Source organism: Talpa europaea (assembly GCF_964194135.1).
Source record: "Talpa europaea genome assembly, chromosome: 7".
Lineage (NCBI taxonomy): Eukaryota > Metazoa > Chordata > Mammalia > Eulipotyphla > Talpidae > Talpa > Talpa europaea.
In genome coordinates this window covers 61,570,014-61,583,598 of record NC_140074.1, presented here as the reverse complement: position 1 = coordinate 61,583,598, position 13,585 = coordinate 61,570,014, and the positions used below count along the sequence as shown (strand labels likewise).

Sequence of the window (13,585 nt, the reverse complement as noted above, 5' to 3'; positions counted from 1 at the left end):
GGGGTTGGAGGACCCGGCCGTGCCGGGCCCTTGTAAGGAATCCAGCCGCTATCCAGGCGGGCCCTTCTCCAGCCCGGGTGCGTTCGATCCAGCCTGCCTGACCCCTCCCCAGGTGACCGCGCCTCTGCGAGCGGCCCTCCGCCTCGCCGTCGCCCTGCCCCGAGCACAATGCAGGTGCCTCTTAGGTAACCGATGGCACCCGCAAATGCCCACCCCCGGCTGGGCGTGGGCGGGGCGGTGCCGCGGGTTTCGGGCCGGGCTCCCCGGAGCCCCGCCCAGCCAGCCCCGCCCCCAGCAGCGGTCCAGTCGGGGGCCCCGCGGCGGGGCGATCCGGAGAGGCGGGGCCTGGCTGGGTTTGGCGGGCGCGGGAGGCCCGAGCGGGCGCGCCCCCGCCACACGCACGTCGCGCGCGCCCGTCCGCTCCGCCCCGGTGGAGTCCGCGTATAAAGCGCAGGAGGGCGGCGCTCGTTTCCAAGCTCGGTTCCGGCTCTTTGGATCCGCTTCCATCGGTTCTCACGGTCGCTAGTCAGACTCTTGCAGCCAAAATGGTGAAGCAGATTGACAGCAAGGTACGTACCCCCGGGGCAGGCCGGGGCGCGACGCGCAGCCTCCCCGGCGGGGAAGGTGGTGGGCCCGAGGTGGGCAGGCAGCCCCCCGCAGCCCTGGGCAGGGGACGCGCCGGCTCGGCCTGGGACTGCGGGAGCGGGGCGCGGGCGCGCCCCAGGCGGGCGAGCCTGCCCTGTAGGAAGGAAGGAGAGACACGAGGGCCCCTGGAGAGAGGGCTCGGGGTGCCGGGGTGCCCTGCGCTACCCGCTCCAGGGCGCCTGGAGAATGCCCCCGCTGTGCGTCTTGCACCCACCGCCCGGGAAACCTGGGTGGGGTGAAGGGATGCGGGCCCGCGCAAGAAGATGGAGGGCCGTGGAGAGCGCGGGGCATGCTGACCGCCACACCCTCCCGGGAGAGTGACTCCTTCCACCCGCGCTGGGTAAGGTGGGCTCCCTCGGGCACGGGTATAGGCCGGAGGGCTGCCTCCCTCTCCCTCACCTCCTGACCCCCCTGCTGGGCCCGCCCCTTGGGAGAGGTTCCTGGCTGGGAACCCCCCCCACCCCCCTTTTCTCGCGAGCGCATGCCGGGCCCGGAGGCCGAGCGGCCCAGGTGGCCGCAAGGAAGTGAGGTCCTGGCCGCGCCCTCGGGACTCCTCCTCCTGCGGCGCTGGGCGTTTCCGGCAGCGTTGGTTTTGGAATGACTCAGTCGCAACCCTGGGCCCCGGGGCCCCCGCTGCCCTACCCTTCTGTGATTCATCTGTACTTGGTGGGAGCAGACTTGACCCGCGTGTGCGCCACGGCCTTTGGGCACCCACATGGCGGTTCTGGCCTTTCAGAAAGCCCCAGCCCGAAAGTGTCACCTCGTTCCAGAGTTATTGCAAAATACCCTCCTGATTGGAAACTTAGAACCTTGACACAGTATCTGGTACATTGTAGCCCCTTAAGAAATAATGGTGAAACCCGCTTAGGACAGTGAGAGAAAATTGATGGTACTTGAGCAGTGGAAGACCCTTTGAAAGCGCTGCCCCTGCGACGCCCCCCACCCCAGGGAAGCAGGGGCTAGGTGGGTCCTTGTCCGCCTTGGGTTCCCTGACCTGTTAGACGCTGGGGAGGGTTCAGAAACGAGTGTTTTCTTGTAATGGGCCCTATCCTTTGTTACTTTTATGAAGGGAAAACATGTATGATCATTGTAGAATGTTGGAAAGAAGAGAGATTTTCTAGCAGCAGCCACAGGTAGTTGAGATTATTGGTTATTTTGTGTATGCTCTTTTGTTTCTGAGCGTTTTTTTTTTTTCTGTCCAGTTTTGCCCAAACGCTTCTCATGTAATTGGAAAGCTATCATTTCAGAATCTGAACACATCGCTGACATGGAGGCAGTTTTCCATGCCTCAGTGAATATTTTTGTTCATAACCTTTTGTGCAGAGTTCAGACTCTTGCTTCATAATAAAGAGCATGATTGGGTCGAGGAATGTGAACTTTAGGTATGTTAATGCAGCTCAAGCCTAGGGTGCCCCTTTCACTGCACCTATAGCAACATGAAGTTGAGCTCCTCCTTCCTGCCCCCCACTTTGGCTAAATCCTAAGAGGAAAGGATGTGGTTCTCATTTGATCTTTGATACTTTGTGACTCTGCCCTTACCCCCCAACATATGTTGATTGGCTAATGGTCACCTGTTACTTGCCTAGTTTTTTTCTTATGGGATCCTCATTTTTTTTTTTTCTGTTGTATGAGCTTTTACCTAAAATTAACAACCCTCTCCTATTTGAAGAGAGTTATCCCTAATAATTAGTTTTTTTCCACATGCTTTTATTCACTCTCCACTGAGTGACAAATACAGGCAGGGAGTGTGAAGAGGGTGAGTGTTCTCCAGGCCTTGATGGGTATAACCCAACAGGTGAGAACTCATTAAAGGAGTGAGAAGACCTTCGAGTGGCTGTATTAGTTGTCTCAGAATCCATACACCACAGAGGATGGACTGATCCACACCTGCTTTCCCCCTTCTTAGTGGTCATAGTGTGGCACCCTCCTCCATTAGTAAGAAAATACACAAGAGTAACAGGAAATTTGTTGATTAAAAAAGCACTGAAGCCTGGGCCCAAAGGCCCTGGTACTCAATTGACCTTCAAAACTGATCCAGAGTCATTAATCAAAGTGAAACTAATTTGAATGTTACTTGTAAATACTGAAATTCACCTTAGATTTCTATACAGGTGGATGAAAGCTGGAGCCTTTGTTTGGCTGAAGGCACTGCGTTGGCAGTTGAGAGTCACTGGGATCTGTTTCAGACAGGAGTGGGCTATAAATGGGCTATACACTGGGCTATAAATGCCATGAGGAGGAAATCACACTTTTTTTTTTTTTATTGGTGATGTTTTTAATTTACTGAACTCCAGTCTTGTACACACAGGTATTTTGCTAGATGTTTCAGGAACCACTCTGGTGATTCATTTCCTTGGGACTGAAAATGTTTAGGAAAAGATGCTAGACTCACTCTTATTTACCATAAATACATTGTTTTGTTTTTGGAATGTTTAATGTCAGTGATGGGAACTTTTTTTAATACTCATTGTTAGATTCTGGGTGCTAGAAATTGTGGATTGCTTTGTAGTAAGACAGTCCTGATCCTTTCCAAACTGATGTCTATTACAAGCAAACTTGAGTATCAGGATAAGAGATCCTTATCCTGATTAGGCGTTCGCTGTGCAGTCTGCACATGTCTGGTTCTGTAGCTCAGGTTCAGTTAAACCAAAAGTTATTGTTGCCTCTTTTAAGAAGTTTTACTTGAATTTGAATCAGAATTTTTGGAGCCTTTGAATGTGGTTGAAATACACTCTGTGTTGAAAGAAATCCCACCAAGCTCAACCATGTTCAGAAAACACAATTCAACTGACCAGATATTGTGAGCATTCCTTGACTTCTTTCCTGCATCATCAAGTAAAATGTAGCTGGTTTGACCTAAAACAAAACAAAACACATACATTAGGGAAAACTTTTGATAAAATTATTTTGAAGGAAAAAGTGATGGTTTGGAAAAATAATTTCTGTACTTTGAACATAAGCTCCCTGGCCTACCATCCCTACCACCCCCACCCAAATCCACATCTCCCCAGATAGTAGGTTATAGAAGTCATGACCTACCATTCTTTGGAATGCCATTTGTGAATGGCACTCTCCTGCCATCCCCACCCTTCCCACTCCCCCCATGAGGTAGAAATTAGGACTCTTGAGAACTATGATCCATGGGAATTCACTTTAGGTTTTTTAGTGGGTTTTTTGTTTGTTTGTTTGTTTGTTTGTTTGTTTGTTTTTAATGGTGTCTTGTTCACTGTTTTTTAGTGAACCAGATCTGATAGGATTCTTAGCTTTCAAAGGAAGGGGATGTTTTGTTTAGTTAAAAACTATGTGACCAGCATTTTTCCCTTGAGGAAAATCTAGACTTAGATATAGTTGTTTGTGTTTAGACTTTGTTGCCCTGGCTTTGGTCAGCACTAATTGTGGTTAAAAAAAAAAAAAAATCACTTGTTACTACAAGGTTAGTTTCCTAGGGGTATAGTATCAAAGCCTTTAGTAAATTATTCAAGGATAATGGTAAGGAGTTCTTGATTATTCTTCTGGTAATGTTATTAACATGAATTCTTCATGCAAATAATACCTAAGGAAATTACCATCATGAGAAACTAAAACCGTTATTCTCCTCATTGTTGACCAAATGAATAAGGGTAAACTTTTGAGATAAAGGGCAGAAAGCAAAGGTAAATAAACAGTTTGATATCAACTGTGCAAACTCCAATTGAAAAGACTGCAAGGAAATAAGCTTAATGTCAATATTGATGGGCTGAGTGGATGGGTTTGAGGGAGCTTGGAGTTTCTTTCCCTGGCTCTTTACACAATAATATTAATGTAATCAGAAAGGTATTAGCTAAGTTTCAGTTGCAAAAATCTGTGCTTTTGTGACTTCAGTTGAAGTGATCCCTGTCATCGATCAGTAGTCACTCAATTAGTATGGACCACAGACCTAAGATTGAATGTTTTTAATTTTTATTTTCATTTTGTTTAGTTGGAATAAAGATATTACTAATTATTTATGAATAGTCCTGAAGAGACAAATATTAATATTCAAGATACTTGTTTCAAGTAAATTACAACACTGAGTAATAGTGTTTCAAACTTATCAGTTTTGGCGTTTTGCTAAAAAACTGGTCCAGAAAGCCAGACTTCCACATTGTACTTTGTGTCGCATGTTCTCGAGTTTTATCAAACCTTTTTGGAAATGAAGCATGTAACGTGTGCTTTTCTCTTCTTCTTAGGTTGCTTTTCAGGACGCCTTGAATGGTGCAGGAGATAAACTCGTAGTTGTTGACTTCTCAGCCACGTGGTGTGGGCCTTGCAAAATGATCAAGCCTTTCTTTCACGTGAGTATTAAAAATCTTCTGCTCTGTAAGAGATGTGGTTTTGGGAGGTTAGTGGTCACAGAACTAGGAAACTACAGCTAAAGGGTTTTGAGGGGGTCAGATCTTTAGCATAAAAGTAATACAACTTAATTTAGATTTGATGCTGGCAACCCCTTGAGATTGAGAACAACTTTCAAAATTTGCATGTCTTTGAATGTCTTTTTCATGAAGTTGACACATGGGTTCTCATTGCAATCAGACCTCAGTTGATGTGCCAAATTATTAAGAGGAATTTGAGTCAGAGAACATGTATGTATTTTCTGATTACCTGGTCCCTAGTCTGAATGATTGAACTTTTAATTAGTCTCTACTTTTTTTTTTAAATTTATTTATTTTATTTATACAAGCACTGGGTACAGTCAGAAGCGTGGGAGGGTGAGAAAATTCACCAGAGTGGGGAACAGAACAGGCAGCCCGACGAAGTACACTGCTGAGGGGAGCAGCAGGCACGGCAGGAGAGGTCTGCGCGCCATGTGGGACCCTCACTGGCAGCACTGCAGAGGCTGCGGGCAGCTTTGCAGCCCAGCGCTCAACCACTGTGCCACCGGGGAGGCCCAATTAGTCTACTTTTAACTGTCCATTTAAGAAGCTTGTGAGCAGCTCTCCTGCCCGCCTGTGATGATGTACGTGCCCTTTTCTCCTTTTCCTAGACCTGAACTTTTAAAATGCAATCTCAAAAAAATCTTGTGTATGTGGACTACCATTACCCAGTTCTAAATCTTTGTGGATTTTTCCTTTTAAATTTTCCAGGCCCTCTCTGAAAAGTACACCAATGTGGTGTTCCTTGAAGTTGATGTGGATGACTGTCAGGTACGTGCCTGATTTGGAAGACTGTTGAGCTGCTCACATTGCCTTTCTCGATGAATGGCACAATGCTGGTTCTCATAAACATGTCAAGTACTCCTAGAACCATCACCCTAGCTAAAAGTTCTAAAATAGGTAATTGTGCCAATTCTGAGCTTAATCTCTGATATCAGGAGTTGTGTACATCACATACAAAGCAGATGAGACTTCTGTGCCTCTATCACCTATCTTTCTAGAAGCCTACAGATTGACCTAGCATTTTGAGAAGCCCAATTGCAATCAGACCTCAGTTGATGTGCCAAATTATTAAGAGGAATTTGAGTCAGAGAACATGTATGTCTTTTCTGCTTACCTGGTCCCTAGTCTGAATGTTTGAACTTTTAATTAGTCTCTACTTTTTTAGTCTCTACTAAATCTCAGTAGATATGATGGTATGACTAAATTGGGAAGAAGGGTATTTTTAACCTTCCTTGTGAACAGCGACACGAGAAACTATATTCATAAGCCTATTCAAGTCTTGGTTTATTTCAGTCTTGGTTTATTTCAGTCAATAGATCACCCAGCTGTCTGAGAGAATAATTTGGGTGTGGGGATGCCAGGGTTGGCTCAGTTGAACAAATGCATGTTTATCATTTGGTATGTGCTGTGGGTAGTGTTAATTCATTTAATCCTTGGTGCTGCCTTTATTAGGTGTAGAACAGGAGTGGGGGGTGGTATAGGCCAGAGGTACAGGTGGTGAGAGGATTCACCAGAAACAGAGTGGGGAACAGAACAGGCAGATGGACTGAAATACATTGCTGAGGGGAGCAGCGGGTGAGAGGGGAGCAGTGGGTGAGACAGGAGAGGTCTGCTGTGCCATAGGTATCATGCTTCCTGGCGGGGATGTAATGTAATCAGAAAGGTATTAGCTAAGTTTCAGTTGCAAAAATCTGTGCTTTTGTGACTTCAGTTGAAGTGATCCCTGTCATCAATCAGTGTCACTCAATTAGTATGGACCACAGACCTAAGATTGAAATGTTTTTAATTTTTATTTTCATTTTGTAGTGATGGTGCTGAGACTTAATGCCAAGGTGGAAAGCGACAATCATAAGTTTCATTGCTAGCTCCACACTAAATTCTATTCTCCAATGCACCCTCACTCGCTGATAATTCAGCCTACACTTGGAGCGTGACTTTTCCCCATTGAGCACATCTCTTGTCTACTGCATCTGGTTTTGTTTACCACACGACGACACTACACCACACGGCCACACATCCCACCACACGACGACACCAGACCACGCCACGCCACACCAGACCAGAGACTGGCTCACTTTAGCATTCTCACACTATAAACATCCAATATTGGCACATAATTTCCTCTTATTCCATTTCATTTGTGTGTAATGGCAACCTCTCCCTCGTTTCCTCTTACATGTAGGGGCATACAATTTTTTCCCAATTTTCTCTTTGGAGTGAGCTAAGCTCATGTTGGCTTGCCGGAGTTGGGGGGAGAGGGGGAAGGGGGGGAGGAGGGGGGGCAAGGTAGACAGGAGAGGGATTACAGCACTTAGTGGAGCAGCAGGCAGACAAGAGAGGCCTGCCGCGCCTGTCTGATGAGTTAGCTCCCTGGCCGGGGATCAAACTCAGGCCCTCATGGTGAGGGCACTGAGACTTAACCCCCTAGGCCACCTGGGAGGCTCCACCAACTGGTGATCTTCTTAAGCCCTTAGTTCTCCTCAGCCTCTCAAAATTGATTGCTTAGTCCCTGAGCAAATACAAAACACCTTTCACTGCCTTTGTTAGAGCAATTAAATTCTACCAACACCAAATTGCTTATTTTCTCCACATTTTCTGATTCATTCTTCTATCTTGTGTGGTCTTCTACTGCCTACCCTATTCTTACCTGAATCCTATTCATCTGCCTCACATTCTTCCCCCATAAACCATTTTCTTTGTAACCCAGACTAGGTTAGTTTCCCCTTATTTATGGCAAATGGCAATAGAATAGGGTGGATTCTCTCCCTAGGCTGCTTGATTGCTGTTTGGTCTCTTATTAGCTGTGCAGGTTTAGCTATTTATCTTCTGCTACCACATTTTGCTTCTCTGTAATGACAGTATTAATCCAACATCATAAGGTAGTTGTCAGAATTAAGATAGTGCCTCCAACAGTACCTGGCATATATTATAGATTCAGTAAGTCTTATTTCTGTTTTGTAGTTTTCTTAGAGTCAGGAATCTGTCTTGTTCATCTTTGTTTCCCCTTTACCTAGCACACCTGCTAGTCATGTGTATCTATATTTTTAATACACTGCTGAGGGGCGCAGCAGGTGAGACAGGAGAGGTCTGCTACACCATGTGGGTAGCTCCCTGGCCAGGGATCAAACTTGTGTTGCAGAGGCTGTGTTTGGCCTTATAGTGCTGTGCTTAACCCCTTGCACAACCAGGGAGGCCCCATGTAGTAGTTTTGATTGTGAAGTTACTCTAATGTGTCCTGGAGAGATTTTTTTACTGAGAATAGATAGCATGTGTTTGCGAAAAAGACCTTGCTCCCTGGTTTAACCTAACTTAGTCCTATTTTTCCTGTATGGTTTTCGTAGCCAGTTGAAAATAGCACCTGGAAAGGACTGGAGAAACTTCTAGGCTAGTATTGTCCTACCAGGTAGCAACTAAATGAATTTTGGTTGCACTGGATGCTGCAGTAAGCCCTCTGCATGGAGTTACTGTGAGGATTAAATGACGTGACAGTTGGTATTAGCACCCCCATTCAGCTGGTCAGGACTGTAGCCAGGAGAGGAGGGTGTGTGCAGGCTGACCCTGCCTGTTGCTCCCACTGCTTCCTCCAGGACCTCTGCAGAGCCATCCAGGACTGCTGTATGTCCATGCTCCTCTATGTCTGGCTGGCACATGCATCATCCCCGTGGTTCAAAACAGAATTCAACTGAGTAAACCTAAGAATGTAATTGGCGTTATCAAATAATTCATAAACCTGGCAGCTTCCCAGATAGCAAATAGGAGTTCCAACAAACTGTACAAAAGGAAAGGTTTTTATAGACAGAAAGGAGCTAGATAAGAAGGAGCTAGATAAGCCAAGGTCACCTTCCTGTCAGGGAGGAAAGGGGTCCATCAGGCAGATTACCGCCGAGCAGATCACTCCGATTGCCCAGTGAGGTTACATTTCTGGGATAGGCTAAAGCTACAATTCAGGCCTACACCCCCAAATAGGACTAATATTGACTTAGTCCAGGTGTCACCATTTTGAACTGGTTGTCTCTTGAACACCCTCAAAGTTTCCAAACCTTTAAGCGACCTCACAAATAGGGGGCCTTTGGCTTTGCCCCTCTGTATTCTAAAGATTGAGCAGCATACAGTATTGTTCTGTTCTTGGAGTACCTGTAATAGCTATTACACCAACGAAATAGCCTTATCAATCTGTTGCAGAGTTAAAAATTAAACTAATTCCAGACCATTTTTGGTCACCACATCCACGTAGCAACAACCTCTGCTAGCTCTTACTCACTAGGCAGTTCCTTCAGGAGGCAGTGGGTTCTTTCCCTATGCAATTATTCAGATACAGGAGTAGATCTTCTGGTTGCTTTGGAACTTGATCAATAAAAACATCACCACCTCATTTTGACAAAAGAATAAAGATTACAAATTTTATCCATCTCACTGATGATTATTCCATCATACCAATGTCATGTGTTCCTGGATGTCAGTGCTCCTACATTTGTCCCACTTTCTTAAGGTGTGTCAGACTGAGATAAAGTTAGCCTCAATATTCTGAAATTAATAGATAGATCCTGGAAAGTATTCTAAAACATTGGGGAGAAAAGTTGTGGGGGGTGGGAAATGAAATGCTCTGTGAAATATGTTAGCTGCATTAATTGTGGCCTATGTAACCAGGATAGGGCAGTTCATGGAATAGAATAAAGTCCAAAACAGTAGAACCAAGTCTATTTAAAAGTGTTCGTGATGAGCATTTTATATTGCATCTCTACCACATGCTTTCCCCCTCCCCAAGTGAAATCTAGAAGAAATTTAAGCAAATCTTATAAAATACTGAACATTTAGAAATGACAGGTACTGTGTCAAGTACATTAAAAACGCCTTATCTCAAAAACAGTCTTGACAACTTGTTTTCTGTTTTGCCATTAAGGAAATGAGGCTGGGACAGTTTGGTTACAGAACAAAGTCTGTCTGATGCTAAATCTAGTAAGACCTTTTTAATGAATAGGGTGGGAAAAGGCTGATAGATTTAACTATAATGAAAATTTTAAAAAGTGGATGGCCAAATTAATAAACATGGTAAGTGGACACATTCTTGGAAAATATTCTATTAATCTTTATCTAGAGCTTTTAAAAATGAGCATGTTCTTTTAGTTCTACCTCAAGAAGTGGGGAAAGAGATTTGTATATGAAGATTAAAAATGTGTCTGGCAAAAAGGACAGCCTCCCATAATTGACCAGTGGATTAATTAAAATGATGATCCCATACAGTGACTGCTGTGGGACCATAAACAATGATTTGTACATTTTCATAGGGAAGAGCTGATTCATGTATGCTACAGTGAGTATTTAATAGGTGCTGGTAGACTGTATGGCTTTTCCTCAAGTTTTTCCTGCATTAACGTAGATTATACTTACACATTCAAGAAATTAAAAATGAAAATGACTTCCTCAACCTGGTAATTCAACTTTAAGATTTTGCCCTGGGGGGATGTGTCTGAGAATTTCCTCACAAGGATGTTCATAAATTAGAAATAACCTACAAGCCCAGTGTAGAGGATTAAATAATGACGTGGAATCCCTTGTCACCTTTAACAACCTTCACTTTCGGTATGAAAGTGATTTTTAATGTTTTAACTGAAAATTTACCAATTTACAATTAGTTTTTAATTAAATGGCCATGATTTTTAAAACACTCAATCTATGTCAAAGCATTAACACAACCTCTGAGCATTTATCCTTTTTCTGAATTTTTTGTTTTTGCTTTTTTGCAAGTTAAGCATTGGTGCCCTATGCAGATGCTGCTGTTAATGTGAGTGAGGAATGAGACATCCAGAATCAGATAGACCTGTCACTCCATTGATTGGGGTACTGTTTTCTGCTGGTAAAGCTCTTCCATCTGCAAAGTTGTGATCAGTGCCGAGGTCCTGCTGTCTTGTAAGCCCTCAGTTCCACCCTTTATGTTCCTATGATTAGCGGTGGCAAGGGAGCAGACCAAGACCACTGCCCTCCCATCCCAGTACAAAACCCAACCCCAGCACCTCCTTCTCTGGGACTCATGCCAGCTGCTCCCAGGAGGAGTGATTTCCACCTGGTGGCCAAGTACAAAAAGCACAGGATGGGTAAGCCCAGTATTCCCAAGTATTCAAGGGGCATCTGCTAGTAGGCACCCAGCTCTGAGTTTTATTTTTATTCATGAGCCAACTTACCTGGACAGATTCAGCTCCCTGGTCTACCAGTTTCCAACCTTTTAGCAAAACTAGTCCTTCCTGCATCTTCTAGGTTGTCATCTTCCGATTTCCTGATAACTCGTCCACAATTCATCCAGGGCCTTGACTGTCCTGTTCACTTAAAAAGAAAAAAAAAAAGTCTAATGTGGGATGATAACAGGAAAGAATCTGGTTCTGACTCTGTCAAAGCTTGACACTCAGTCCTGTTTTTGTCCCCCCACCTTTAGGATGTCGCTTCAGATTGTGAAGTCAAATGCATGCCAACCTTCCAGTTTTTTAAAAAGGGACAAAAGGTATGTACATCTGACCTTGATGATTGGAAAACATAACTGAATAGACTGAAGGGCTTGTTCCTTCCCACTGAGAAGCATATCCCCATTTTCTACTTCGCAGAGTATTTAAATAGTCCTGTCAGTTTCATTTTGTCTATAGAGGTTGTGTCCAAAACAAAAAAAAAGCATGCACATCTGTTGAGGACTTCTTAATTTTGTTGGGTTTTTTAACTGAAAAGGAACTGTGTGTTATCCAGGGGTGTTTATTTCCTCTTACTCTATGGTCTGCCTCCCTGTTTTTGTTATTTTTTTTAATATTTATTTATTTATACAAGCACTGAGTATAGTCAGAAGCGTGGGAGGGTGAGAGAATTCACCAGAGCCAGAGTGGGGAGCAGAGCAGGCAGAAGGACCGAAGTACACTGCTGAGAGGAGCAGCAGGCGGCAGGAGAGATCTGCGCGCCATGTGGGACCCTCCCCGGCCGGTGATGGAACCGGCGCTGCAGAGGCTGCGGGCAGCTTCGCAGCCCAGCGCTCAACCGCTGCACCACCAGGGGAGACCCTCTGCCTCCCTGTTCTTAAGGCCTATTGTGACAGTAGGCACAAAATTGATATTAAAATGCTACATACAGTTAATGTCGGTTCAATATTCTCTTTTAACAGGTGGGTGAATTTTCTGGAGCAAATAAGGACAAACTTGAAGCCACCATTAATGAATTAATCTAATCATGTTTTCTGAAAACCACTCATCGGCTGTAACAATTGTAATTTTTTTATTTACAAAAACAGATTAAATAGCCAGACTTATTTGCAGCTGTCCCTGATTATACATGAAAATAAAATATTAATTCTACCCTTTTTAAAACTGGTGTCTGACTAGCTTTCAGAATAAATAAATGACTATTAGATATTTAATGTCCTAATTATTTCCATGTATTCTTGATCACTTTTTAGTAACCTGTAGGCTTCTGGTTAAGGTTTTTTTCTATTACTATTTCTGAGTATTTCCAGAAAAATGAGTATGCTAAAATTCTGACATTTTGAGTTTTTTTTTTACACAAGATAAAGTATTCTTTCTAGTGCACAAACCTTTTGTGATACCAGATTGGTTCAGCATGATCAAAACTGATAATCAGCCATGGAAGAATTATCTCCAGTTGAAATGCCTGTTTCAAAGGTTACATAGAGTTGCTAATTTTACTAATATTGTGACTGAGTCCTGTTATAATAATTAAGAATTCTTCATAGGTGATGCACAGGAGAGTAACCCCAAATACTATACCCCAGTACCTTAAACTGGCTTTTTGTTCAGCTAGAAGTTCCAACATCACCGGTAAAGGGTGGGGAAGTTACTAGTTACACAGCAGAGGGCTGAAAGAATGCTTAAAGAAACAGTTATGAAATCTGTATAATGAAAATCACAGAGTGAATTACATTGGATAATTAAGGGGGTGGGATTAACCTGCATAGTTAATCTATATATAACTTGACTCCCCCAAAATTTGACTGATAGCCTACATATTGACTTGCCTTGCTAGTGAAATCAACACATTTTCTGTGTATTATGTACCTTATTTATATTAAAGTTAAAATAGTAAAAGAAAATGCATTTACTAATACTGTACAGATGGCATTATTTACAAGAAAAACTGCTTATAAAAGTGAACCCATGAATCCAAATTCATGTTGTCCAAGGATTGGCTGGGATTTATTCTTTGCAGCAATCTTGAGGTATGTACTATAGTCCCCATTTTCCAGTGAGGAAACCGGCAACCAAAGGTGAAGTAATTTCCCCAGCATCACACTAGTCAGTGGAGAAGCAGAGATTTGAACCAAAGGAGAGTTGAGCTCTAGGTACTGGCTTTTAACTGCTCCGCTGCCTCTTCATTTAACAGTCTGAGTAACTGGTAAAATGACAGGTCCTTACCTCATCTAAAATTAAGGTGCAAAACAGATATCAAAGTATGTATATTGAGGTAACATTTGTTTATAACACTATAGGTTACAGTTGTATAGTTTCTCACCTCACTCATTATTAGCTGTCTGTCTATTATGTGCCAGGCATTTTGTTAGG

General features: G+C 43.8%; 1 protein-coding gene across 1 annotated transcript; it reads left to right on the top strand.

Moving 5' to 3' along the window:
* Window positions 1-520: 520 nt before the first annotated feature.
* TXN (thioredoxin) lies at window positions 521-12,291 on the top strand. Its single transcript, XM_084238499.1, has 5 exons — window positions 521-569; window positions 4,854-4,958; window positions 5,748-5,807; window positions 11,467-11,532; window positions 12,175-12,291. The coding sequence occupies exons 1-5, from the start codon at window positions 546-548 to the stop codon at window positions 12,235-12,237; spliced, it is 318 nt and encodes a 105-aa protein (XP_084094625.1). The 5' UTR covers window positions 521-545; the 3' UTR covers window positions 12,238-12,291.
* Window positions 12,292-13,585: the final 1,294 nt, after the last annotated feature.

Coding starts and splice junctions, on each gene's coding strand:
- TXN (XM_084238499.1), top strand. CDS start 546: ATGGTGAAGCAGATTGACAGCAAG. Junction 4,959..5,747: donor TGATCAAGCCTTTCTTTCAC/GTGAGTATTAAA, acceptor TAAATTTTCCAG/GCCCTCTCTGAAAAGTACAC. Junction 11,533..12,174: donor TTTTTAAAAAGGGACAAAAG/GTATGTACATCT, acceptor CTCTTTTAACAG/GTGGGTGAATTTTCTGGAGC.